Raw genomic sequence first — 27,609 nt, 5'->3', positions numbered from 1 at the left:
CCTCACAGAATAACATAGATAGGTATTAGTAGGGGAGAGCAATGGCTGTGTCTATAGAAGGGACCCTTGTAACAGAACTATTCTATATCTTGTACGTACACACACATGCACACAATAAATGCATATAAAACAGGAAGTCAGTCAGGTTGGTGGATTGTATCACTGAATTTCCTGGTTGTGATATTGTACTATAGTTATGTAAGATTTACCATTGGAGGAAACTCAGTGAAGAGAATACAAGACCTCTCTGTTATATCTCAAAAAATTAAAAAGAAAAGAAATGAATAAAGCAGGGCTCCCTTGGAACTTCTGGTTTTCAGTATTTTCCCTTTATCTGGATGTTTCTTCAGTAATTTGTACAGAAATGACTTGTTTTGATTAAATTTGACACCTTGCTAAAGAATATTTAGCTGTCTTGTCAATTCCGAGACATACATTTTTTCTCCACCTTTTAACATCTTCGAAATAAGAATGCATCTTACAATTTATGGAGACTTAGGATTGAGGTGGCAGTTTTCCTTAACGACACCTAAAATATTAGTGTCTTACAATCACTGGTGCCCTACTTTGATACATTTGATTAGTGGGTCATTTGACCATGTTGGAAAAAAATAGTGGCTGGTCAAAGTTTTGTTAGGCACATTTGGGTGTGTGTGTGTGTGTGTGTGTGTGTGTGTGTGTGTGTGTGTGTGTGTGTGTGAGAGAGAGAGAGAAATATCAGTTATTAAGTGTTTCTCACCCTCCTATAATATATTTTGTGATGTTCAAATTGGGATTCTCCCAGCCACATTTCTGGTTGCCGCCCGGCTCTTCGGCAGGCAGTGCCCGCAGGGCTTGTGAGAGGGCGGCTGCAGGGCCAGAGAAGGAAGAAGGAACCTGGTTCTTCCTGTCTGCTTCCTCTTCCCATGAGGGTCACTTCTTTGCCCCAACGGCAGCCACAGTTCCTTCCTAGAGCAGAAGCTGAATCCATTTTCCAGTTTTTCCGATACTTACAGGACCAGCTTCATTGCCCCCCTAAGGCGTTGGCACCGCCAAGTTCCCTGCTCAGAGGCCGAGGCCCTTGCTGAGACTCTTCCCTTTGTTCCCCGCCCTGGGGCCACTGCCACCTCTGCAACACCTTAGTGTTCTCTCTCTCTCTCTCTCTCTCTCTCTCTCTCTCTCTCTCTCTCTCGGTTTTACTCTTTCGTGACTAGTTAATAACTTTATACCTAGTTAACAATTCTTTGTTAAAATTACGAGTGTGGACTGTCTCCTGCGTGAACTTTGACTGGTACCAGTCAGATCAGCAGAACCAGCAGTATGTGTGGGCTTGGCACCCGAGCTTCTCTCCCATGTGCTTTTGTTCTCTGCAGCCAATGAGCTTTTTGAAGTAGAAATATGATATTCTTCCTGCTTAAACCAGTGGTTGGATGCCCATGTTCTCAGGGGGAAAAAAGAACATCATTCATGGAGCCTGCAGGGCCCTGAGTGGGCTGGCCCCCGAGCCTCTTCTCACACTTCCCTTCCCCCAACTCCGTGATCCGGCCACACAGGTCTTACTTGAGTTTGTCAACAGCAAGGCCGGTGGCGGTTCCTCTGCTTGGACTCCTGCTGCATCCCCCACGCCTAGTTAGCGCTTTCTTCCTTTAGTTTAATTGTACCCTCCTCAGGAACCACCCTTCTGCCCTTCCTGGAGGAATACCCTCTGAGTACCTCGTGCCCCTTATAGCCTTAGTGGATATTTATGTGCGTTTTTCTCTAATGAATGTCTCTTTCCCCACCTATACCATTAGCTTCATCAAGGGCAGGACTAAGTCAGTGTTTGGGTTTTTTTTGTTTCTTTTCTGTGTCCCCAGTGTCTGGCGCATTGTATGTGCTAAAGAAATATTTGTTGATTGAACAGTAAGAAGGGACCAGTTGATGGTATCTCGATGATGATGTCAATTTTTATTATAAACTAAAATTTTTCAAGGAAGTCTCTCTAGCCGTGCGTCAAATTACTTCATTAAAAACGCTGACAAAGAACCAAACCATGAGAAAAATTCATTTGTTAAAGTGGAAGTCGTAGTATGTTAACATTAGTCTTCTTAATATTCAAATGAAAAGACAGAATATGAAAATCTGTGTACCCCAGTGAAGCCTAATTCTTATAGTAGTTTCTATATTTCCAACCCCTCCTTAAAAGACAAATATAAAATTATCCTTCTTTCTTTGAGCTGCCACTGGTCTCAAATTGGAGATTTTGCTGAACCCACAATGTCTGGATATTTGCTCTTCTGAAATTTTTTCTCTTAACCCAGTACAGCACCCAGTGTTTAATGCAGCTATGCCTTAATCTTCCTTTCCTCTAAGTCTCAAGGTCTTGGTCACGTGGACAAACGCTTCTGCGCAAGCTAAGGGACCCTGCATGTATCCTTCCTAGAGCCCATTACCACACTCTGAAAATTCCTTCTGACTTTAGGAGCATTTCCTTCATCGCTTGTCTTCTATCACTGAATAATTGTCATCAACCATTTTGTAGTTAACAATGAAAAAGTAGAGACTTTTACCCCCAAATTACTCCTTTGTTAAAACTGGATTTTACTAATTCTCTAAAACCACCATAAAATGTTAGGACTGAAAGGAACCTGACATCATCTAGCCCGGTTCTCATACATGTGAGAGCCAGAGCAGATGAGTGAGCTGCCCAGGTCCCATGGAGTGTCGGAGACAGAGCCAGAACCTGGCTCCATACACCCTGGCTCACGTGTCAGTGAGGACTGCAAACCTGCTGTGTGTAAGGCAGTGTCAGGAATTTCTTTCTAGGCCAGTCCTCTAGAACTGACACATCCAAATCAGCATTGCTTTTAAAAAGCAGACTGTGTAGATATGGAAAAAAGTGCCCTAGCACTGGTAGCTTTTGAAAGAGGAGTTCCCAAACATTCTGAGCCAATTAAATATGACTAGAATAAGCACATAACCCTTCAAGATAAATGCTTCAAAGAGGGCAAAACTTATTTGTCTCAGTAAATCCTGGTATGATTGTCAAGATCTCAGGCTTATTTCTTTATATTTTCAGTGTGCTTATAATATACTTAGAGACAGTGACCTAATTTCATAATATATACTATAAATAATATTTAAAATCATATTACATAGCACCTTATCGCCTATCAAATGATAGTAAGGACTAGAAATTCTGAGCAGGATAGGAAAGCGCTGCCAGGAAAGCTTTTGTGGGTGAGAAACATAAGTTAGCCCCTGGTGTAGTTGGACAGACGTCATCTTGATACCTTCGTTTTACCAAGCATTTCTTGAGCGCCTTTCTTTGACTAAGCACGAACGGCATTGGGAGACCAGAGAAAAGGCAGAAGGTGACAGTGGGTTCTGGTAACCAGAGGCGAAAGTTTGTACAGGGAGGTATGGTAGAGGAGATGGAGCCACATGAATGGCAGGCTTGAAGAGCCAGGTTCAGGAGTGGAGGCTTGATCATAATAGCTAGTAGGATAAATTCATTGGCAAATTGGGACTGCCTTTTGAGCAGTAGGCAGAAACCGGACTTCCTAGGCATTCTAGGAAGCAAGTTCACCTGTCTCTTGAGTTTTCAGGCTGGTCTGGGCAGATGACATCACATACACTCATAAAAGAGTCAAGTTGCTGTTAAAGGCAGTTATCTGATTAAAAATCAAATGAACCTTTATTGTTGCAATTACCCTCTTATGTAGATATTGTTTACCAATTCCTCTCTGGAATACCAGGCTGAACTCCTTGAAGGCAGGGCCTATGTCTGTTCAACCCTCTATCCCCAGGGCCAGTGTAATAATACCTGGCACTTAGTAGGTGGACAATGAATATTTGCTTAGAAAAAATGAATAAGTGCTCTGGGCTTTAGGAATCCTTTGGATCTAACAGGAAGACTGGAAGAGATGAGACTCGAGAGAGGAAACTTCAGCTGGTTGGAAACAATATATAAAGGAGCAAAACAGTAATTTCTGGAGGTGGGAATAACCTAAGTGAAGGCCGGGGCTTAGGAATGTGGACAGGAGGCCCCGCAGGAGGCCAGAGGCCCTTTTATTGCATGGGGAGAACAGGAAGAGTTCTGGACATGATGGCAGGTGCTGTCCCCTTTCATATTGTGTAGGCATTCCCCGTGGACCCGTCGTCTCACACACCACCACCACCCTCCCCGCCCTGGCCAGCATCTGCTCTGCTGCCATCCACCCTGCAGACTTTGGCTTACACTCAACAGCTTGGGTCCTACCTTGTGCCTTTTAGACTGGGTCTTTCCTCTCCCTAGATGACTTTTTTCCCCATGTGGCTTTTTTTCAACATTCAGCACTCAGATGTCACCTGCTCAGAAGCCATCCCTCAGTGTATCCGAAGTGTTCCCTTATCTTATCCAAAAGAACCCATTTTCTGCCCTTTGCATACTCTGCCCCATTACCCTATCTGGTTTATTTTCTTCTTAGTATTAATCACTACTAAGATCATATTATTCATTAGTCTGCCAGTTTAATGCCTATTGTCCCTTACTGGAGGAATAGAAGCACTTTTTCTCTTTTTCTCCTCTATCCTGAGTACCCAGAACAAGGTAGGGCGTGTAGGCGGCACTAAATGAACGCATGGGGAAAATAGATTTTATTACAGAGGAAGACCCTTTGTTTTAAACAAATCGTTTATAAACATAGGAACTTTATTGCAACAAATTATAATACAGCTCACAACTGATCTCACTGAGAAACGCTGCTGTAGTAGACGAGGGCGGAGCTTGGATCTAGGAGCATTTGAGCACGTCCTAGCTTGAATGCTCTGGCCTCCCGAACTCTGTCTAAATCTTTGCTGGTTGCTCATGGGTTATGGAATGTGTAGTAGGCAGTCCTTGCCGAAGGATCCCCAGACTCTTGATAGCTGAGGGCCCTGAAGGTGGAGCCAGAATCCCGAGAGTGACCAGGAGCCAGGATGCAGGGCAAGACAGCGAGCGAGCGGGTAGACTCGTGCATTTTCTTCCTCCTTTGAAGGAGGGGTGGAAGTTTGGGTGAGCCCGCTTCACTCCCCACCTGCTGAGGAGCCTTTGTCACTGTGTCAGTGACTTAGAGGGAGGGAGAGACTGAATCTACCTCGCTGGAGGCAGTGAATAGTTTCGGGAGTATGTGTGCCCACAATTGTTCAGGTGTTTGCTTAAATCATTTTATTATCTTGGAAATTTTTTTACCTTTTGGTTATCATCTTTACAGTTTAGTTTTGGTACTCAATGTTTCATTTCCCTTCTCCTTTCATCTTTTTTTTTTTTTTTTTTTGAGCAAAAGATGCACATATAACTGTGGCAAGCTTAACTGTGGAAACCCTCAGGTTGGCCAGACTAGGCAGTTTTCTAATGTTTTTTTGAGCAAAAGATGCACATATAACTGTGGCAAGCTTAACTGTGGAAACCTCAGGTTGGCCAGAATCGGCAGGCTTTGCTAATGTGCTTTCTTTCTTCACTTTCCCTTTTAAAGCCTTTGTTTTAGGAAAAAGGAAATTGGTGTGTTGAGAAAGCAGTTGTTAGCTTTTCAAGATCGGACTCGTTGGTCTCTTGGTAAGGGCCCTGGGCATGTCAAATAAAATGAGTAAAAAAAGCTAAAGCAGGCGTGTAGGGGAGAGCAAATAGCCGTAAACTTGAACCCCAGAGCGAAACCTGATATGCTCTTAGTGAAGAGGCTTGGCCATTCCTTGGCAGCTTTAGGTTTCTCAAAGATGGTGACATTCTTCTAAAGCATCAGTCCCCAGCCTTTGTGGTACCAGGGACCGGTTCGTTCGCTCACCCGCCGCTCACCTCCTGCGGTGCAGCCTGGTTCCAGGGGTTGGAGACCCCTGTTCTAAAGTGTCCTTTCTCCCTCCCACCTTCCCCACCACCCCAGCCCTCCCCCGCTCCACCCCCATTCTGTCGCTACTCGGCCTTCTGTAGTACGTCTAGACACTCAGGCCGGAGATCCCAGCTCTTCCCCCTTTCCCTGTGACACAGCATAACGTAGTCTTCTTTTTGTCAGGGCAGTTGTTTCCTTATTTTAGGTACATGAATTGTTTGACAGTGGTACTTACCTGTATTTCTAAAACAGGTCTCCAGTGTCTGGCAGATGTTTGAGGAATCACATTCCTAGACCAGCTGACTGCTCAGAAAATAGATAGTGCAGATTTGGTTAGTTGTTTTCTCTCTTGGTGATAGTACCGTTAGGCGAAGATCGTTGGTACCTTCTTCCCCACTTTATTAATTCCTCCTGTCTACCAGCTGCCTGCCGCCCCTTGTTCCAGGTTCCCACTGGACGATGTGCCCAAGCCTGCCCTCGTTCTAGGCGTTCTGTGTATTAGAATTAAACAACTGCTTAGTGAACATGGAGTGTACATAAGAGGTGATTTGATGAAAGATTTTAGTGGTCAGCGTTCTGAAGTTAAAGTGTCCTGGCCTATCTGTCTCTTTTTCCATTTTAAGGTGTGGCCAGGAGGCAGGATGACTCATACCTAATAGTGGGGCACTTTCCACCCTGGGAGAAGTAGAAACAGCATAAATTCTTACTCTTTGGCATCTCCCCTGACCACCTCTCATGCGGTATTCTGTCTTCACACCATTTGATAGCCTCCCTCATGAGGTAAAAGTAGGGAGTCTCTGAAACCACTTCCTGTCCCTGTGAGCTTATTGTAAGGAGGGTTTCATTCCATCATGGCTGATCTGGACAGCCTGCACGTTCCCGTGGGGTGGACCATGCAGTCCCCTCTAGGCCACAACATGAAATGCCATGGTATGGGAAATACAGGTTTAAAGGGGATGGGGAGGCAACAAAGGGGCAATTTCTTGGCCATTTGAAGGCTTTGACTAGAACAAAAAGAAAGCGGGAGTGGAGGGGGATGCATCCCAGGTGTGAACCAGAGAGGCCAAGGGGCGTGAGGCTTGTCTGGGGACTGGAGGGTTCTCCCAGGGAAATTGTGGCTCCTTGCTGAAGCCTGGCCGTGATCTTGCTTTTGAACTCAGGATAGCGTTATTGCTTTGACCATGCATTTGACTCCCAGGTCCATTTTATATTGCTTATTCAGATACATTTTTGGATTATCATTTTTTTATTTAAACTTTTTATTTTGAAATAATCGTAGTTTCACATGGACCTATAAGAAATAACAGTAAAAAAAAAAAAAGTTGTAAGAAATACTCTTATGTACCCTCTACTATTTCCCCCAATGGTAACTTCTTGCTGTATTATCTCTTTTTAAAATTCAGTTTATCTAGTCAGTAGGGGTAAACAGTTGTCTTATAACCACCTACCTTTTCCTTTTCTGAAACATTACTAGTTTTTTATGTTTCTGGAGAGAGTCTCTATTCATATGTAAAGAATTACATATAAGCCCCTTTTTCTGATACACATGATAGCATAAAGTACAGTTTTTTGCATCTTGCTTTTTAAATTTAACAATATATCTTGAAGATCTGTCTTCATTAGTATATCAAGGACGTCCTTTTATAATTGCATAGTATTCCCTTGTGTGAATAAGCTATAATTTATTTAACCAGTCTCCTAATTGTCGGACTGTTTCCAATCTTTTGCCATTATAAACATGTTGCAATGAATATACTTTACATACATAATTTCCCACACGTGTAATTATTTTCCTCTAATATATTCCTAGAAGTGAGATAGCTGGGTCAAAGCCTATGTAACACTTTAATTTCGACAGATAACTGTCAAATTGTCCTCTGTAGAGATTGTACCAGTTTATTCTCACCACCAATATATGTGAATGCCTTTTTCCCTGTCTCCTTTGATAGCATTGTGTTTTTACCAAATTTTGTCTTCAACAATTGGTAAGCAAAAAGTGGTATCAGTATAGTTTTAATATGCTGTTCTCTTATAGGGAATGCAATAAATCATCTTTTCAGTTGTTTTCAAACTCTTTATTTCCTTCTCTGTGAACTGTCTGTTTATATCCTTCACTCACTTTTCTATAGAATTGTTGGTCTTTTCCTTATTGATTTGTAAGAGCTCTTTATGTATTATGGAACTTAGCTCTTTGTGATATAAATTGTTAATATTTTTCCCAGCAAATACTGATTTTATCATGGCAATTGTTTTAAAGTTTTTATATATCTATAGTTTATACAGATATAGCAATCATTTCTTTATGGGTTTTGAGTTTGTGTCATAGTCAGAAAGCCTTTGTTCATTCTGCAATTATGGAAAGAAAAATTAAGCACAGTTTCTTCAAGTGCTTTAATGGTTTCCTTCCTTCCTTCCTATTAAAATCTTTCCTCCATCTGGAGTCTGTTTGCATGTGAAGTGTGATTTATGGATCTAATTTTATATAGGGGTCATGCCTTCTCAGGAATCCTGTGTGTCTCGTGCCTCTTTGTGTTACCTGTGCTCCTTCTCTGGTGCTTTATGCGTAATAGGTGCTTGATACGGAGGACACTACTGCCAGAAGCACAATAGCAACCCTGGGCTGGGTATTGTTATTTGTAATTATCTCTTTCTAATTATTTCTATCTCTCATTATGGCCAGCCATGATCTCTGATCCACACAGCTTCAAGATAGGTAGTGAAGCCCCCATTATATAGGTACAGAAGCTGACTTAGAGGCCAGATAATTTGCCCAAGTTCCTGCCATTAGTGTCTGGACCTAAGATAAATACAATTAGATCTTAAAACCTCGCACTTCAAATCCCGTGTGTTTTCTCTTTACCCAATGACCTTGGTAGAGGGCTCTGCTTGTTGTAATTGATCACGCTTTGATGTGAGATTGTGGGAGGTAGAATCAAGGAAATGTTGCAAACTGAGGGTCCTGAAACACAAAGAAATATGTAAATACTGCACACATTTGTTAAGGGAGTTCCTGTACGCAAATGACATATTGAATGTGTAATTCTTAACGAAAAGTGGGAAAAAAGATCTTCGATACCTTGTCTAAGAGAAACTTAAGTATTCTCAGAAAAACATGATATTTAAACATAGCTATTACTGAGATTATTTGTGAAAAATTACAATGATAGATCATTCAATAAAAATTTTCCTCAGATACATAAATAGAAATCAGGCACAAAACTGTACATATAGTGAGACTTAAATATCATCTTAAATGGAGGTAGGCATCCTGTATCTGAACCTGAAGAGTTAAACACAGGTATGTGTTGGTTTAGCTGTTACCAAAAGGCCATATGTAAATAATATTTTAAATTTTGAGTCATTTTCCCACGATGTATAATTTTAGTTGAAGAATTGGGTCAAGTTCATGAGATAGCTTTACCATGTATCTGGTTACTTATTGACATTAAACATGCTTATCTTTCAGAAATATACATTTCCCTCAAAGTAATTCAATTATTATCATTCAGTTTGCTAAATTTAAATGCTGACTGCTGGCACACAAGAACAAGACTTTCCATTTTTACTATTCTGAAAATAGAGCACAAATTAAAACCATTGAGAAGTAGGGTACGACTGTCACCTGTGGAATTCTGAATTCAGAGTTCATTTCCTTCTCTGCTAATTTTTTCAATACCAAGATAAGTGTCACAAATAGCACCCTTTCTTAGAGGGTTTCCAGAATTAGAATAACAGGCACAAACTTAATAAAACGGTAGTGGTGCAGGAAGCTTCCACACTGCCTGTCTCACTCACTGTTTGCAGTAGGTGCTGTGTGATCCCAAAGTCCAAATCTCTCCCATTTAATGTCTCGCATAAAAAGCTTGGGTTTTTTCCCCCTAAGATACAGATCTAGAAAGGTGTACAAAAATCACTTTCCTTGGTGGGCCACATTATGACAACACCTTCCTAACCTTGCCTGCTTCTTTTGTCAACGTGGTATGACATTAGCCTTACCCTGGGTCAGAAGAGAGCCAAATGAAATATTGTTTGAATTCTCTCCTTTTTTTATTACTTAGGTTTAAGTAATGCTTTTAAAGATTTCCCTGCATATTATTTAGCCTCATTTCTTATGTGTGCAAGTGTAGCCCCAAGAGAGAATGTGGCTTGATCAGGAGACAGAAGGGTCCAGAGCCTGAGGGTAACAGGTCCCAGTTGAGGGCACATACTTCCCAATTCTTTTCCCCTGTGTTGGTGACCACAGACCTTGCAGAACCTTCCATACTTCTCCCTTGGGAGTGCACACACAGGAATGAACCTTAGAGCAAGGCTTCGATCAGCCTCTTCAAAGATGAGGCCCTGGTATGGATGGACATGTTTAAACCGCTGCGGGCAGAGATGTCCTGTCCACTGAGCCTCTCTCTTTGCACATGGATGCCACGTGCCTTACAGTCATATGTCACGCTTTAGTTGCTTTAAAATCGCCTTTTAATGGAGTTTCAGCTTAATGTAATTTTGGTTAAATTGCTAACAATCTTGTTCATTTCAGATGTCAGTTATTATTATTTATTCTTTTAATATAATAATTGCATTGGCCCATGTGTGGAAGCAGGCAAAGAAGGGGGAGAAGCTACGTGAAAACAAAAGCAGCCCCACTCTACTGTTGATAAGTTGTCAGTTCTTCCAAATAACATGGGCCTCACAACTATGGATTCTGATTGATAAACATCTTCTTTTCGGCTGAGGAACTGTATTTCATCACTGTCCGTGGATTTCCAAAGCCCTGGCGCAGACCGCTGGCCTTCGTTTCTCCTCGCTTTCTTCGCTGTTGCACGCGAAGGGTAGAGAGCGCTTCTCTGGCTTTTGTGGGTTTGTCTGGCCCTTAAGGTTTAAGCATAGTTTTTAGCGGTTCCGGGATATAAATATTAGAGTATGATGCTGTTCCTTAGCCCGTTTGGATATTTATAAAACTATTCCTAATTCCAGACTGCCTTTAGGAGCCTTGCATACTAATTGTAGTATATGGGGAAGTACTTTCAGGAGTAAGATGGGAGATTTATTCACCAAATCTTAGCACGGTAAAACCTAAGGGGTTCTTTGAACTTGCAGAAGCTTGGTGTAAAGCAAGCAAAACTACAAGAATAGTTGAGAAAAATAGCGGATTTGATTCTGAGTTACAACACAAACACGCCATGTAGGCATTTCCAATTTAATGAAACCTCATGAGAAAATCCAGTGAAGATGCCTGTAGTTTATGGGGATCCTGAGCAATGAAATGGAAAGGTAAAGGTCTAAAAATTCAAACATTTGAATTAGAAAGCTTTCTTTCACAGGAGGCTTCATTGCATTTAAAAATGAAACTTTACACTCATTGTAGGAACGTTATCTACGCATAAGCTCCGATTTAATGATTTGCCATGTTAGGGAACAGTGTGCACACCTTGGGTGAAATTTCAACTGATAAAAGAGATCTCATTTGTACTGGTATATATTAGTCAGGGCTGACAGGAAAACAAGCCATTCAAGGTATTCCATGTAGGGAAGATTTCTTTATCCTATTATCCTTTTTCTTTTAGCCCCTTATTGACGTATAATTGACATATAATAAACAGCTTATATTTGAAGTGTTCAGTAGACACTAAATGTTGAACTATGTATACAAGAGAAAACGAATGTATCTTTTATCCCCCAGAGTCTGTGCCCATTTGTCAGTCATCCTTCCCACCATTCCCAGCCCCTCCCCAACCCCCAGGAAACCACTGATCTCTTTGTGTCACTATAGATTAGTCTGCGTTTTCTAGAATTTTATACAAGTGGAACAGACAACACTTTTGTCTGGTGTCTTCACTCAGGACAATTGTTTTAAGGCTCATCATGTCGTGCGTATCAATAGTTCATTCCTCTGATTGCCAAGTAGTAGTTCATTGTGTGCTGTGCCACGACTTATTTATCCACTCACCTGCTGGTGCACATCTGAGTAGTTTCCCGTTTTCCGCTATTACAAATAAAGCTACTGTGAGTATTCATTTAGAAGTCTTCGCAGTAGACGTAGGCTTGGAATGGCTGGGTCCAATATGGTAAGTGTATGTTTAACTTTAAGAAACTGCTAAACATTTCCAAAGTGGTTGTACCATTTTATGTTCCCAGCATGAGAGTTCTAGTTGCCAAAACTTGATATGGCCAGGTTTATTTATATATATATATATATTTGGACATTCTAATAAATATGCATGGGGTAGCATCTCATTGTGGCTTTGTTTTTTCTTAAGACTGATAATGTTGAATATCTGTCTATGTGCTTATTTGCTATGTTTATATTTTCTTTGGCGAAGTGTCTGTTCAAATCTTTTGCCCACTTAAAAAATTGAGTTGTTTTCTTACTACCGAGTTTTGAGAGTTCTTTATAAGGTATATATCGAGACAGAATTCTTTCTTTTTTTTTCATGGTGACATTGGTTAGCGAAATCCACTTTAACAATAAGGCATATGTATATTTACACTGTGCGCAGAATTCTTTACCAGATATGTGATTTACAAATATTTTCTCCCAGTCCGCAGCTCTTTTCATTCTTGTAATAGTATCTTTTGAAAAGCAGAAGTCCTTCATTTTGATGCGTCAAATTTATCAATTTTTTCTTTTTATAGATTGTACTTCTTGGTAGTGTATCTAAAAAATAATTTGCCTAACCCAAGGTCACAAAGATTTTCTCCTAGAAAACATCTTTCCTGATTTGTTCTAGTTTTAGGTTTTATATTGAAGTCTACGATCCATTTTGAGTTGATTTTTGTAGATAGTACAAGGTAGAGATTAAGGTTCTTTTTTTACATATGGCTATCCAGATGTTTCCATACCATTTGTTGAAAAGACTGTCTTTTCTCCACTGGATTGTCTTGGTACCTTTTTTGAAAAAAAGCTGTCCATCCCGTGTAGATCTGTTTTTGGAATGTATTTTCTCCCATTGAACTTTTTGTCTATATATTGGTGCCTAAATCATACTGTCTAAATTACTGTATCTTTACAATAAGTCTGGGTGTCAGGTTGTATAAGTCCTACAACTTTGTTCTTTTTAAAAAGTTGTTAGCTATTCTAGGTCATTACGAATTTTGAAATGAGCTTGTCAGTTTCTACAAATAAAAAGTCCTGCTGGGATTTTCATAGGGACTATTTTGAATCTATAAATTAATTTTGGGAGAATTTATATCTTAACAATATTGAGCCTTCCATAAGTGCAATATATCTATTAACTAATTTAGGTTTTTAAATTTTTCTCAGCAACGTTTTATAGTTGTCATTGTGCAGCAGTTGCACATTTTTTTGTCAGATTTACCGTACGTACTTCATAAGTTTTGATGTTACTGTAAATAGGATTTTTTAAAATTTCAGTTTCTGATTGTTTGTTGCTAATACATAGATGTGATTTTATATGTGATTTTTATATCCTACAACCTTGCTAAAGTCATTATTCTGGTAGCTTTTTTGTAGATTCTATTATATCTTTTAAGAAGGAAAGGTTATAATATAGAGAGTAAAAGGCTCAGACAACCTTTAGAAAGTCTGGGCGGTGGAGCGGATTCAAGGAGGCCACTGTCATTGTTGACGAAGTCGAGTGCCAGGTTCTCAGGAAAGCAGTGATCTCAGCTGCCTGCAATTCCAGTATGGCTTTAACTCATCTGGAAGCTACTATAAAAGTGAGAAATCCTGTCTACTGATGGCCTGTGTGTCTGCTTGCAATTGTTTTCAAAGAGCGTTAACCTCTCTTCTGCCTTCCGAATCTCAAGTGGGTACCTCTGGTGGGCAGTGTCTAACCCAGAACAAATGGAAAATGGGATTCTGGGAAATGTAGTTCTAGGTCTTTTCCTGCAATGCAGGGAAGACTGTAGGAGGTGGTGATTCCAGGCTGACAGACAGTCTGGCACACAGAGCATTAATAGAGTTACATGTAAGATCTTGCACTTGGGCGTGGAGAAGTGACTTAGCGGTGCTATGTTAGATGGCTATAACTCAAGAAGATGTGATTTCCAAGAAGGCAAATGGGTTCTTTGACATTATGAGCATTGGTATATTATCTGGGACAGTGAAGTGGTAGGTCTTCTCTGCATGCTACTGCTTTGCCCAAGCTTGGATGAGTGTAGAGAAACTGGAACATGTTTTTAGGGGCTAATGACCCCAGTGGTGAGGGAAGTAGAAAACCAGGTGAGAATGCCTCAGGGGTGCGTGATGGATAACTAACTGCAAATATTTAGAAGACTTGTTCTTTGCAGTCTGAAAAGGAAGGCTTAGGACCAGTGAGTAGGAGCTTTAAGGAGACACTTTCTAAGGTAAGTGCATAGCTGTACTGCGATGGGAGGTCAGGCGTTTCCTTTGTTAGAGATTGTTGGGCTGTCTGGCGAGAGTACATAAGGCTTAAGGAGAGGGATTTCAATTTAGATGTTCCTCAGGCACCATTCTTAACCCCAAAGTTCTTTGCAGGGAAAAATCCCCTAAATCATTGGTTACAACTTTTGCCACATGGACTTTCTGAAAATGAAATAGAGTTCTTTTAAATATATTATCTTACTTTATTTGGTTTGAGTAATTCTAAATAAACTCATTTCTTACATGTGCCTCAAAATAGAGAAAGTGGGAAATTTGTGAGACGCTTAGAGTCGGAGGCTGGGTGTGCAGAAGTCTTATTGTCATATTTCATTGATTGTGAAACTTGCATTCTTTACATGCTTGACATCGCTGACATCTGCATGCAGGTGATGGTACTTTTCAACTATTGATGCCTAACATTTGCTGTCATCACATTTTTTTTTTTTTGCATGCACAGATTTGGTCCTAGCTATTCCTAATATCATTTGAATGGAATCCTGTGTACATTTGGTGCTATATGAGTTCTTTAATTGCCTTTTAATATATTGTCATAAAGATTACCTTGTAATTTGGCACTAAAATACAGATGGGCATAACAAGGCATAAGCTTGATATGCATAAAGGTTATTTATCCTTGGAGGAATGACTACAATTCTATATTTTCTTAGAAAGAAACAACCAAGTGTATGAAATCTGTACTATTCAAGGTAAAGTCCAGGGATCAGCAGCTCATTAGAAATGGAGATAGGTCTCAACCCACATCTACTAAATAAGAATCTGCATTTTAACAAGATTCCTGTTAAAGTTTGAGAAGCATTGCTTTACACAGCTTCATATGGGAAGATAACCCTTATGTAGAAAGAGCCGTGTTGAATTTTTTTTCTATGGGCCACTCAGTGCTAGAATGATTTTTATGCCTCAGTGCTATTTGGCCTTATCTACTAATTTAATATCATGTGCAAATTACATTAGCAGCCTATTAAATTCCCTCAGTCAGATCCAGCAAATGAAAAAATGTTAAGAACAAATCCAACACATTTATTTGGAGTACCCTCCTATGTAATTTCTTCTGCCTGAATGAATATGTTCTAATATACTATCTTTACATTTTTAATTAAAAACATTCTAAATAGATACTTCAAGCACTTTACTTTTTTCATTGTATTTCTTTTGTTCATTTTCCTCACCCCAAATATATGTGTGATATCAGCCCTTAATTGGTTATGATTGTTAATGGTTTTGTGTCTAGTTATTTTCTTACTGCTTTATAAATTACCAAGATTACCAATTGTCTTTTAAGAAAATAAATGCTGTACGAGTCACATATATTAGATGTGATTTGGAAACTATATAACTCTGTGTTGGACTGAGTTCTTAGTGTGCAGATAGTAGCATTCATTCTCACTGGTGTCGGGGATCTATTAAATGGTGACGCTGTCTCACAGATCCTTGGGAACCACACCACGGATCTGGGGGCCCCACAGGAGCCTTTTCCTCTTCCTGTACATCCAGGCAACCACTGTTACAGGGGTCCACCCCAGGACTGCATGGTCTCTGCCATGCTCCCTGGGAGGTGGATGCCCTCCACCCTGTCCCTTTCTTGTTAACGTCACACTTGAGCACAATTTCTTGGTAGAACGTAAATCCCATCTCAGACTCTATAGTTATGAGGGAGTTTGGGAAGTAGACCAGAAGGGGCTTGGAATTGGAGTAGGCTAAGCTGATGCACGTGTCCTCCACAAAGTCACATCATAGCTTCTGTTACTATTATGTCACTGACATTCTTAGTAAAAGAATTACGTTATGAATTAGGTGGAGGAACATTTTAAATATGCCTATGATATCATATTTATATATCTAATGTACTTAAGGCACGGAATCTTGATTGGTGAAACTGTAACAGTTTGGACATGTTAGGGGTGAAGTTTTGATTCTAGAATATTTTTGGAAATACGTATCTATGAATGTCAGGACTAAACGATTTCTAAAGTTCTTTTTGACTCTTAAGTGACTTTTATAAAGAGCTATTTAAAAAATTGTTTAAAGTAAAAGTCTTTGAAAAAAATGTAAACAGATGACTAAAAGAGGAATCAATGTTAAAGGTGCTTTTTTTTTTTAAATTAAAATTTTTATTGAGATCATTGTAGATTCATGTGCACTAGTAAGAACTAACACACAGAGATTCCATGTGGCCTTTACCCAGAATCTGCCAATGCACTTCTCCAGCTCGGGAGCAAGCCTTCTACTTAACTATTCCCTCCACCTGGTCAGTCACTCATTTCTCAGATAGTTTTCTTCATTTAGATCTCTACTCAGACGTCAGTCCCTCAGGCGTTGGTGAACCTTTCAGGTAAAGGAACCTATCTTCTTCCCTGTCCTTCCCTCTTGGTGACTCTCTATTCCCTTTCTTAGCTTTACTCTCTTCATGGCATGCATAATGATTTTCTGGCCTTACGTGTTTGTTTTGGCTACCTCCCATCCAGAATGGCAGTCAAGGGCGGGAACTCTCTCTTTTACACACTGTTACATCCCCAGTGCTAAGATCAGTGCCTGGCACGTGGTAGTAACTCAGTGTATGTTTGTTCAATGGTTTAACTAGTTGTTCTGAAGCTTTTCTCGTCAATACCTTGTTCCCTGAGAGGGATCGAGAAGTGTCACTCAGTCTGTAATAGCCCATTTCTGTAATATTTACATGGAGGGCTTACTGTGTTCCTGGTATTTGTGCTCAGTACATATCAAAGAAGAGTAAGGTCAGCCCCATGTGTTCAGGGACTTCATCAGTAGCAAATGTCAGCTCACTGTCCTACAGTGTGCTGAGTGCTCTGAGGGAGGCCTGCCAGTCACCTGTGAGGACAGAAGCAGGAGCCTCTGAAATATTGATACCTGAGGAGAGACGCAGGCTGAGATTGGAGCTGAGAACAGAGATGTTGAAGTGTCGGTTGTGTATGTGTGTATCCTGGTGCCAGTTTGGTTTCTTATTCAGTTGTCAGAAAATGTGTCCTGGTAAATTTGAAAAACGCGGTCACTCTAAGGAGGGCCCCTTCTACCTGTCTAATCTCTATAGTCGTGAGGGAGTTTGTCTTAACACCTTTCAGCACTTTCTCCCTACCTCCTGTTCCAGCCTCCTTGCCAGGCACACCAGTCTCAGTCCTTTACATTTGCCGTTCCCTCTGCCCGCTTCCAGACATCCGCATGTCCCTTGCCTCAGCGGGTTTCCATTCATAGGCCGCCCCATCCGAGAAGCCTTCTCTAACCATCACATGTATGATGGCGCCCTCTCCCCTGCCTGTCATTCTCCATCAGCTTACCCCACCCGGTCTCTTTGTGGCACTTGTTGCCACCTGAAATGCATATGTTATACATGTACTTTGTTGTGTATCTTACTTGGTTGTCTCTCTCCCCCACTGGAGCTTTTGTTCCTGCTGTGTTTCCAGCACTTAGAAAAGTGCCTGGCTCATGTTTCGTTCCCGGTAAACCTTTGTTAAAGGAACGAATCACTTCCTGGGCCTCCTGGTAGAAGGGAAATGAAACACAGGAGCCCCCTCACCAGTCTCTGCTTCCCAGATCCCTGCTCAAAGCAGCCACGCAACAGAAAAGTCATTGCACGTACTCTGATGCTGCCCGTGACTGCCAGCATCTGCCTTGGGACTCCTCGAGGGCCGGGCAAGAGGCAGGGCTGGAGTAGTGGGTGTACAGAGGAGGGCAAGTTTCTCGTGAACTGGATTTGTCAGGGGAGGTTTCCTTGAAGCAGATGAATGTTGAGCCAAAACTTGACAACAGGGTAAGATGTGACTGGCAACAAAAAGGAAGGAGGAAGGTGTTTATGTCAGGTATGAAGGATGGGTGAGGGAAAAGGTGGAAGTTGGAACTGTACTATGAGTGTCCTTGAGTGTCAGCTCTAGGGAGAGGTCACCTAGATCTGACTCTCTTTACTTCCTTGCACGGTCTTGGACCCTTGGAGGCTTTGGCCGTGTGATGAAGAAGGTTTTTTAGGCTGTCAGCATCGTTCGTCTGTGTTCTGAACTTGTGTACAGAAAAGGATTCTTGCTCTGCCTCAGCTCAGGCAAATATTGGATATTTCCTCCATTCAAGTATTGCCTTTCTCAATAAACAAGTCACCTGTTCATCTTGGAACTAACTAACGGTCATTTAAAAAGAAAAAGAAAACACTGTTATGTTTTCTTGACTTTAGACATCCTTAAGAGCAGGTTGGCTTTTTACCATTCTGGATTTATTCTAGATTACACTGTTTGCACTTGCATCTAGCTGTGGACTTAGAGATGGGAAAAATATGAATGACTTTTCCTGCTTTCACACTTAGAAGCAGTTATGGTTAAGTAGGGCCTGCCTAGTCACCTGGCATTTGTATTTGGTTGCTGTAAGGGTGGTTTGATTTTTGAGGTATAAATAGATAATATTTTAAAGTTTAGGCTTAAACACAAAATTTTAGAGCAGTAGTTCTCAGTCCTAGCTACATGGTAGGACCACCTGGATGGGGGTGCTTTTAAAAAAAATCCTCAGAGATTTTTCTATGTAATTGATCTGGGATGCTGTCTAGGTAATGGTTTTGTCGATGTTTGTCTTTTGGATCTTTTTTGGGATGAGGGGGGACAATCTTGTACTTAAAGTTGCAAGTATGATTTTTTAAAAAAACTACTTCTGAATCATTTAAGAATAAACTGCTGACTCGATGTCCTATCACCTGCAATCTTAATGCTTATTTGTAAAAAAAATAAGAACATCCTTGTACATAACCACAATACAGCCAACAAAATAAAAAAAAATTAACACTAATACATTACTGTCTGTCATTTAACCTTCAGCCCCTACTCAAGGTTTGACATTTGCCCCCTTAATGTCTTTTATAGCAAAAGGATCACACTTTGCATTTGGTTATTGTGTCTCTTTAGTGTCTTTTTGTTTAGAACAGTTTGCCAATCTCCGTGACGTTTATGAATCTTTAAACTGTTGAAGATTGCAAACCAGTTATTTTTATAAAATGCCTCTCAATTTGGGATTGTCTGTTTTCTCATGGTGATATTCAAGTTATACTTATTTGGAAGGAGTTTCATAAAAGTGGTGCTGTGTTCTCATAGCATCCTATCAGGTAACTCAGAATTTCAATTTGTCCCATTACTGATGATGTTCATGTGGATTACTTGATGAAGGTGGTATCTGCCAGGCTTCTTTTCTCTTTTCTAGTTAATAAGTATATTTTTATGAGGAGACACTTTAAAACGATGTGAATATTCCACATAGTTTTCTAAAAAACAAGAACATCGATTTATTTTCCTACTTATTTCTTCTGTCTGTTTGGACTAATATTCTCCTATTTTATCCAATGGCTTATAATCTGTTACTATCATTATTTATGTTTATGCTAATACATCCCGGATTTAGCTTGTAGGAGCCCCTTCAAACTGGCCTCTGTGACCATTTGACACATCTGTCATTTGTTAAACATTTCCTTGCTTTGCAAGCAGGCATTTAAGGTTCATCATGTGCTCTCCTTCTCCTGGCCCCCAGATTAATTCTTTTTCCAAAGAACTCTGGGTTTTTTAGTGAAGAATGGTAGTTAGAAGCCACAATCTGGGTGCTAGATGTGTTCATTGCTATTTGGTGGTTGGTTGTTCCCAAGCCCTCTCAGTAATAGAACTAGGGATGGGGAGAAAGAGGGAGAGAGAGAGGGAGAGAGTGAGAGAGTGTGTGTGTAAGACTACGCACACAGTAGTCCCCCTTTCTGCACAAGGGGTATGTTCCAAGACCCCCAGTGGATGGATGCCTGAAACCATGGATAGTACCGAATCCTATATGTACTGTTTTTACCTATACACACCTTTTCACTTAAAGGAAGCACTTTGTGCCTTTTCTTTGGCATATTCAAATTGCCAGCATCACCAAGCTGGCACTTTGGGGCCACAATTAAGTAAAATAAGGGCTGTATGAACACAAGCACTGCGATAGTGCGACAGTTGATCTGATAACAAGACCAGCTAAGTGATTAACAGGCAGGTAGCTCATAGTATATTAAAAACCATGAGTTCCTGCCAATAACTGATTGGTCCAACTCCACAGGATTCTTTTGATTTTTCTCTTTTCATTTTCATAACTCCTTTTTCAACACTGAAAACCTGCCTGTCATTATCCTTAATATATTTATTTATTGATCAGTCCCCCTGTATATAACCAGTCTCGCATCACTACCACCTAGATGCCGTCCCTGCCTGCATGCCCTCTTCACACTGCTTAGGCTCTGACTTCGCAAGCTCCCCAAACGATGTCAACGTGCAGCCAAGATAGAGCAGAACTGAGTCAGAAGGTGAACCCCACACTATTTGTTCCATTATTAAGTGAATGGCAGGTTTTTAAGTTAGGTTTGGTTTGGGAAAATAAATTCTTCCTAAGGAAGTGAAATGTAAAGAGACGACTCAATTCTGCCAGTATACGTGGTAAAAGATCAGGGTGAAAGCACAGCCTGTCTCCTGGAAAGCTTTGAAAAATATTTGTTTTGGAAATAAATCTGCTTGTAGTGAACATGAATTTCAGTCCCTTTCCCTGAATTACCTGTTTATAGGAAAAAATATTTGAAAAGGTTAGTTGTTTTTTAAGAATGTGTCTCATTAAAGACTTACTGCTTTTTTTTTTACACTGCATTTTTAAAATAAACTATTAATTTTAGAAGAGATTTAGAAAAATTGCAACTCAATGCTTTTTAAAGGATCAAATATTAAATAGGAGATATTCGGACTGTGGTTGCTCTCTTTCTATAGTCAGTGGCACTTTAACGTATGGAAACTAAGTTACAGTAACTGGGTCCCGAGGAACCCCATGTTCTCCTTCCACTTGCGGCCAGAGGAAGCAGGAGGCTCTAGGAGCCAAATATAACAGGATCTGTGGTCAACCTACCTTAGATGGTCAACATCCATCTTGCCAATTTTCGTAAATCCATTTTCTTAAAGTAATGCACGGCTGCAAGTGGATTTTCACCAAGGGCTCCACACTGAGACTGATAGGCGTTATCTGACTCCAAAGAAATCCAGCTCTAAACCTAAGGAGAATTCGGTAAAATCCCTTCTTTGATTATGTTTTTGAAGTTTTCATGCAAGTTACCTTTAGAGTGTGAACTGTGCCATGTAGGCTTTTGTGTATTTATGCCCAGAGGTACAAAAGGAGAAAAACCCACGTTTGTGAATGTGGACAGAGCCACTGGAAACTTGGCATGTAGATGAAACTCTTGTTGTTGTTGTTGTTGTTTTAGTAGTTTTAGTCCTTGTTTTCTATAAGTAAAGCATTAATTAATTGCCTTTTCATGAGAGCATGCCTCAGTGTTGGTCCCCAGGACTTTCTCTAGTGGTCGAGTGATTTCCACTCCCCCAGCGTGAGTCCTTCAGGAACCATCTTTGCAATTTTTGCCACATCTGCAAATGTTTACTTAACATTTTTCTTTAGCTTGTCTGACTTTTAACTTAGCCTTGTTCTCAATGATTTCTGTGAAACCACGGATTTGATGTATTGATCCCCTAAAATCACAAGTACTGCAGGCAGTATCTATTGAATGCTTTGGGGACCTGGGAACTAGATCTCCAGTTCTTCTTGTTCTGAAATTCAATAAGCATACTTTCTGGGGTCTCTTGCCTTGAGCTTTGAAGTTACACCAGTGCTTGCTGATGTGTTCTTAGTTGATAAATACAGTGAAAGTTGGCAGCTTTCTATATATATTAGAATATATTCTGTAATATATTAGAATTAATATTACATTTTAAAGTTACTTTTTAAATGTGAGGTATAAATTACATTTTAAGAAATTACATTAATTTCTTAAGATTCAGCACATTTCCTCAGCTAGAATGTTTATTATCGTGTATTATTTATATTTTGATTGGGAGGAGCAAAACCTGATTGTCCTAATTCAGATATGCTCAGAAGATGCAACTGTGAACTCATTCAATAAACAAATACATGGATATATAGGACACTTGGTACCTGCCTTAAAAACACAAGATATAGAACATAGAGTGTTGTGTTAACCACTCTGAAGATGTCAAGATGTCATGGGAAAACCTAAATTATAATAAATACCTGTGTACCATAATTGAATTAATATATTCGGTGTTATTTGTGAGGAATGTTGCCAGAAGCCAACTGTATATTGTCATATATTCACACTAGATTCTTTGCTGAGTTTAAATAAACTAATATTGTGTGTATGTGTGTGTATTTTAGGAAGATGTCATAAAAACTCACTTTAATAGACTTCTTTGAAACCAAACTTAATGTCATGTTTTGCAAAAAGGGTTACAAACCAAAATGCAGGGGTCATTAAATGGTGAATTTTGTACATCCTCCTCCTAGTTTAAGTAAAATACGGTGTTCTGCTCAGTCAGTCACAGAGATGAAACGTTGCCTTGCACACCATCTACAAGTGTTCGATTTGCTACAAATACAGCTGTGTAACCTTCTGGTGTGACATTACTTTAACAGAGAGAAGGAGCAAGAAAGGGAAGAACAGTTAATGGAAGACAAGAAAAGGAAGAAAGAGGATAAAAAGAAAAAAGAAGCCACTCAGAAGGTAGGTTTAATCAATTATGCCTGTTAAATAATGTTGCAGCTGATTATTATATGAAAACAACAATAAACAATATTGAGAAATGCAAGACAGTTACCAGCACTTGAACTCTCGTCGTATTTCCTTAATTGTATCATAATTAATCTCTGTTTTCTTAAGCAGGTTATAGAATAACTTCAGAGTTGCTGGAGTTTGCCCTGCTGTTCTCCTTTTGGTCCGCCTCCAGCATTGTCATTTATATGAGCCTGCCTTTTGATAATTTCCTAACAAAACTTCCCTTATAGAGGACCTGGTGGGCCTCCTTAGAGCTTTGAAGAGGAGAGCATCGTATGGCTTTGAGGAATCTGCTTAGGGAAAAAGAGATGCTAAAAGAAAAAAAGATGTAGGGTTGACAAATGTCAACTGTCAAGTCTTAGACGAAGTGTTTGACAGGGCCTTCTGGAGCAGAGAGGTGTTAGGCACTCCCCTCTGCCCTGCTCCCTTTGCTGCAGATTGTGCCCCTGCCCTGGACCTCGGCTGAATTTATTTCCCCACCTTGCCACTCTTTTAAGCATCTCCTGACTTGAGCTTTGGCTCAACAGGGTTGTTTTGATCCTTTTTTGGAGGCAAAATGATCTGCCTGCAGTTCTTGTTACCATACCCTTGGGAAGCAGGGCCCCACTGTAAGAGGCAGGTTTGAGGGTCTCTGCTGTGGTCCCAGTGTATTGAAGCTAAGTTTAGAGAAATTGAATCTAGAAGGAACTCTAGATTTAGAAGAGACTCAAGGCAGTCGAACACAAGCCAGTGCAAGTTTGTAAAAGGGACACCACAAGTTTTTCCAGCATTGTTGGATATTGCATTTCCCGTAGTTCAGTTTTCTGAATTATCAAAATTAGATCATGTATGAGTGCCAGCATTAAAGAATACTGGAAGTGTTTTCCGAACTGGTTGCCCATGCCTCTGCCACATTAAGCTTGTGAAATGTAATTTATCTTTTCTTCTTGACTTAATTAAAATGAATATTCATTATTGGTTGGTGCTGTAATAGACTTCTGTGCTCTTTCGGATCTTGTCTGCTTTTAGTTGTGTTTGTTTCTATCACATCCTCATGCTCTCAGGGTGCCTTCTTCTAATGCATTGCTTCTAACTTGATCTTGTGAGAATTGTCTAAAATGACATTAAAGAGTCTTGACTAAAGTTGTCAGATAATGACTCAACGGCTCTTTTTATACTTTCTTTGGGGTATGCAGCCACATTCCGTGTCATCCAGGTTGCAGATAAGCAGCTCCAGCAGCCAGCGGGTATTACGGGCATTACCCTGCGCCCTACACATGCTGACCCTCCAAGTGGAGCGATGGCAGAGCGAACCTTGGCGAAGGCTCTTTCCTTTAGGGCATTCACATTTCATCTACAAAATTGGTAGAAAAACTAGGTTTTGCAGTCTGTGGGAATAGATGGTTAATAGGCTGGACATTGGGGAGCTTGAGCAAAGACTGGTATCAAGATGCCAAATAGAGCAATTGATTAGGATGTGTACAGTCCATCTTCATTCTTCACATAGATACCAGTGTTCTCTTAACATGAAAATATCAATATCTAGAAATGATTCATACCATATGAATCTGTAAATTTTCATTGTGGCTCCCTCTAATAGAAAAATGACTGAAATTAAAAATGGTGTGGGTTTGTTCAAGAGTAAATTAGGATTATTTATGCAGAGAATGCAGATGATTCAGCTGGATGATCTGTGTGCTTACATCTGCATGAAGAACTGGTTAAGACATTATGGCAAAGAGGAAAATCACCATAAATAAAATTCCAGGGGGTTAATTATGAACAATAAAAATTCAGTCATTTTGTTCAAAATGTTCCAGATCAGCTGACACAGGATCTAGGCCAACACATGGCCTTTGGTATTGTTTTATACTGAACCATTGTGAAATTTTAGAATGAAATTGTGATTTAGCAGTTTTAAGGAGAGAACGCAAAGCTTACCATGTGATTGTCTTAGTGGTTTCCAACTTTATTGTAGAGACTACACCTCAGCTAGGAGGCATAAAATGTGCTTCGATGCAAAGAATTGTAGAGAACGTGCCAGAGGTTCTATTATGCGGTCATTCAGTCAGTCAGCAAGCATTGTGGTGCCTCTTACTGCTTCCACATCTTTCTCACTGCCTAGCCCATTGCTTTATAATCATCTCTTCGTGTGTGTCTCTCCCCGTTAGACTGTAATAAGTTTCTCAAGGTTTTATTCATATTTGTATTTCCAATAACTGGGATAGTGAGTGCCTAGTGCTTAAGAGTCACTCAAAAATATTTGTTTAATAAATGAATGATCAAGAATGAGTGCTGGCAACATAATTTTCTCGAAGAATTGACTTTCATTTAAAGTTAAGTTTAATTATTTCGATGCAGAAATTAAATATGAGCTTTTACCATTGTGTTCGGTGGTAGTTTGCTCTTTCTAGAGCCATCACTGAGTAAACTGTTAGATTTCCATTCATGAGAGGTGTCAAAGAAGGATTCCATTAGCATTCATTAGGCTGATGTTGCTAAAGGATCATTGTTTAGTGTTGGCAGAACACATGCTTTGAACATCCAGCTTTTCACCGTCTGGGGGCAGCTCTTTTAACAGAACCCACACTATAAGACATATTTGACATTATTTGGATTTGTCACTTACAATTGGGGAAGGCATTGACTTCCTGTATAAACTGATCTTCAGAATGGCATTCTAAGAAACACGCACAATGGTATAAACCTTAAACTGCCTTAAAGAATTGGTGTGGATACAGATCAGTTCATTCTTAGATAAACGGGATTATACAAAAATTATACAGTTGAATTGAGATCTGTAACAATTAGCACTGAGAAACACATTCATTTTAAGATGCTGTCTACCACAAATTCAATACAGTAGAATTAGCTTGTCTTTTAATGCAAGAATTTAAGAAACACTCCAGGAGGTCACACAAGTAGATTTTTTAACTCATTCATTGTCTGACAGGTGGTGCGCCTGGAATCCATTGTGCAATGAGCTGGTTAGTTACGGGACGTAACCCACCAGAGATGAACATGTTTTCGTGAACACCCACAGCAGTAATTTAGTATGATTATGAGTCAAAAATAATCAGACCTCTTCTTTTTCTATGAATATTTTTATTATAAAAGTCAGAGAACCAATATACAAATGCTTTGGAAGATTAAGTTAGGCAAGGGGGTCAAAATTATCCATGATCTCAATAATATAATAAAACCCCTATTGAATTCTGGAGCATTTTCTTTTGGATGTTTTTCTTATTCATGACCTTTTGTGGTTTTGTTTTAATATTATAGGGCATGTATAATTATGTGCCCTCCTTTATTTTCCTCTCTTAATAGCAGAAATAATTTTTCATGTGGCTCCTAATCATTTCCAAACTCTCTAAAAACCTATTATTGTATTCAACCTGTCCAACCTTTTAGGTCAATCTCTTCTATAGATGTATTAGTATATAAAGGAATACCTTTAACAAAGCAGTCTGTATTTGTTCAAAATTTACGTATTTCACTCTTTTGCTATATTTCATGCTGTTCAAAATTTACATATTTCATTCTTTCGCTATAAACTTTGAAAAAATATCAAACATTTCTTGAGCATTGGCATAGGATATCTCTAATTTTTACAGCAGTCTTGTGCAGAGAGATACTAATATCATCTTCATTCAATAGATAAATAGGAAACTCAGATCACACAGCCAGGAGGGGGCACAGCTTGGTTCCGAAACCTACCATGACCTCTGATACCTCTGATAATGGGTCCCTGAACTCTGCTTTCTAGATCTGAGGTTAAGCGTTTGAGTCCATACTCACAGGGTAATCTTTTTGTCTCTATGGCTAATTTAGTTTCTGGGCCACATCCATTTGCTTTTCTCTAGTCATAGCAATCAAAATGGCAAACAGCTTTCCTGGTACAAGGACCTCATCGTTTAGTGAGAGTGGAATGCTTTTTGTTTTAATTTTTAGTATGCTTCATAATGATGGTCATGTAAGTTATGATGGCCATTGTCTTTTAGAAGGATGTCTAAACTTGCCTCCGAGCTTTTTCTGGATTTTAACTATGCTTGTGTATCTGATAGCTTGAATTACTTGAGTTATTGGAATTAAAGTATTCTTAATAATACCGAATTAGAAAGCAAATCTCATTTACTTATGTCTCTTCATTTATTTTGCAGGTCACGGAACAAAAAACCAAAGGTAAGATTTTTTTCCCCTTTTAAGTCATTAGAACCTTTTGTGGTTTAGATTTTACACCCTTGCTGACTAAGCCTCCAATCCACTTGATAAGTGAGAGTGAGTGTAGAGTAATTAAGGATGGATGTTTGCAGTCACTAAAGAGCAGTAATGACAAATTAAAAATACTTGTAGTAGTGTTCGTAGTGGCCTTAAATTTTTTTAGGAAGCAAAAGAGATTAGAAAAAATACTTTGTTTTGAAAGTATATGGGTCAGGTTTTGAACTAAACCTTTTCAAAACTTTTTTTTAGAACAATAACAAAAAACAAACACTAGCCCCTTATTTACAGGTAGAAACTGCAGAGGATTGTTAACCATCTTGGTCCATGACATGTACTGAGTCTGAAATGGAGTGTTATACCTGAGATGGCCACACTATCTTCTGAGCCAGAACCTGGAACATGCACATTAAAAGGACAATGCATTTTAACTCTGTTACAAAATAGTGATGTGTTATAAAAAGAAGCAGATGTCCCTCAGGTCACTCTGAACCTAATGATCTGTGTGTTTTCAGTTCTTTCTCTTCTGTTAAATTTGATCATACAGTCTTGTCTGGTGATGGTTACACTTTTGGCCAATTTCCCTTTTGAATGAGAGACTTAATTCTTTGAGACTAATGTTCTAGCTCCTCTTCTTGCCCGCTTAAATATGTGGT

General features: G+C 39.7%; 1 protein-coding gene across 8 annotated transcripts in view; it reads left to right on the top strand.

Moving 5' to 3' along the window:
- Positions 1 to 27,609, top strand: part of TNRC6B (trinucleotide repeat containing 6B) — a 204,229-nt gene that overhangs the window by 122,788 nt on the left and 53,832 nt on the right. For 4 of the 8 annotated variants that reach the window (XM_025050577.1, XM_006917396.3, XM_015593603.2 and 1 more), the window contains 2 exons: positions 22,618 to 22,705; positions 26,896 to 26,917. In XM_025050577.1, coding sequence (XP_024906345.1) covers positions 22,618 to 22,705; positions 26,896 to 26,917 — 110 coding nt within the window. Of the gene's footprint in view, positions 1 to 4,799; positions 4,994 to 22,617; positions 22,706 to 26,895; positions 26,918 to 27,609 lie in introns of those variants that run through there. The other 4 variants (XM_025050579.1, XM_025050578.1, XM_025050576.1 and 1 more) reach the window with 2 other exon arrangements.

Source organism: Pteropus alecto, unplaced genomic scaffold, assembly GCF_000325575.1.
Source record: "Pteropus alecto unplaced genomic scaffold, ASM32557v1 scaffold157, whole genome shotgun sequence".
NCBI classification, from domain to species: Eukaryota; Metazoa; Chordata; class Mammalia; order Chiroptera; family Pteropodidae; genus Pteropus; species Pteropus alecto.
This window is presented reverse-complemented; position numbering and strand designations above follow the sequence as displayed.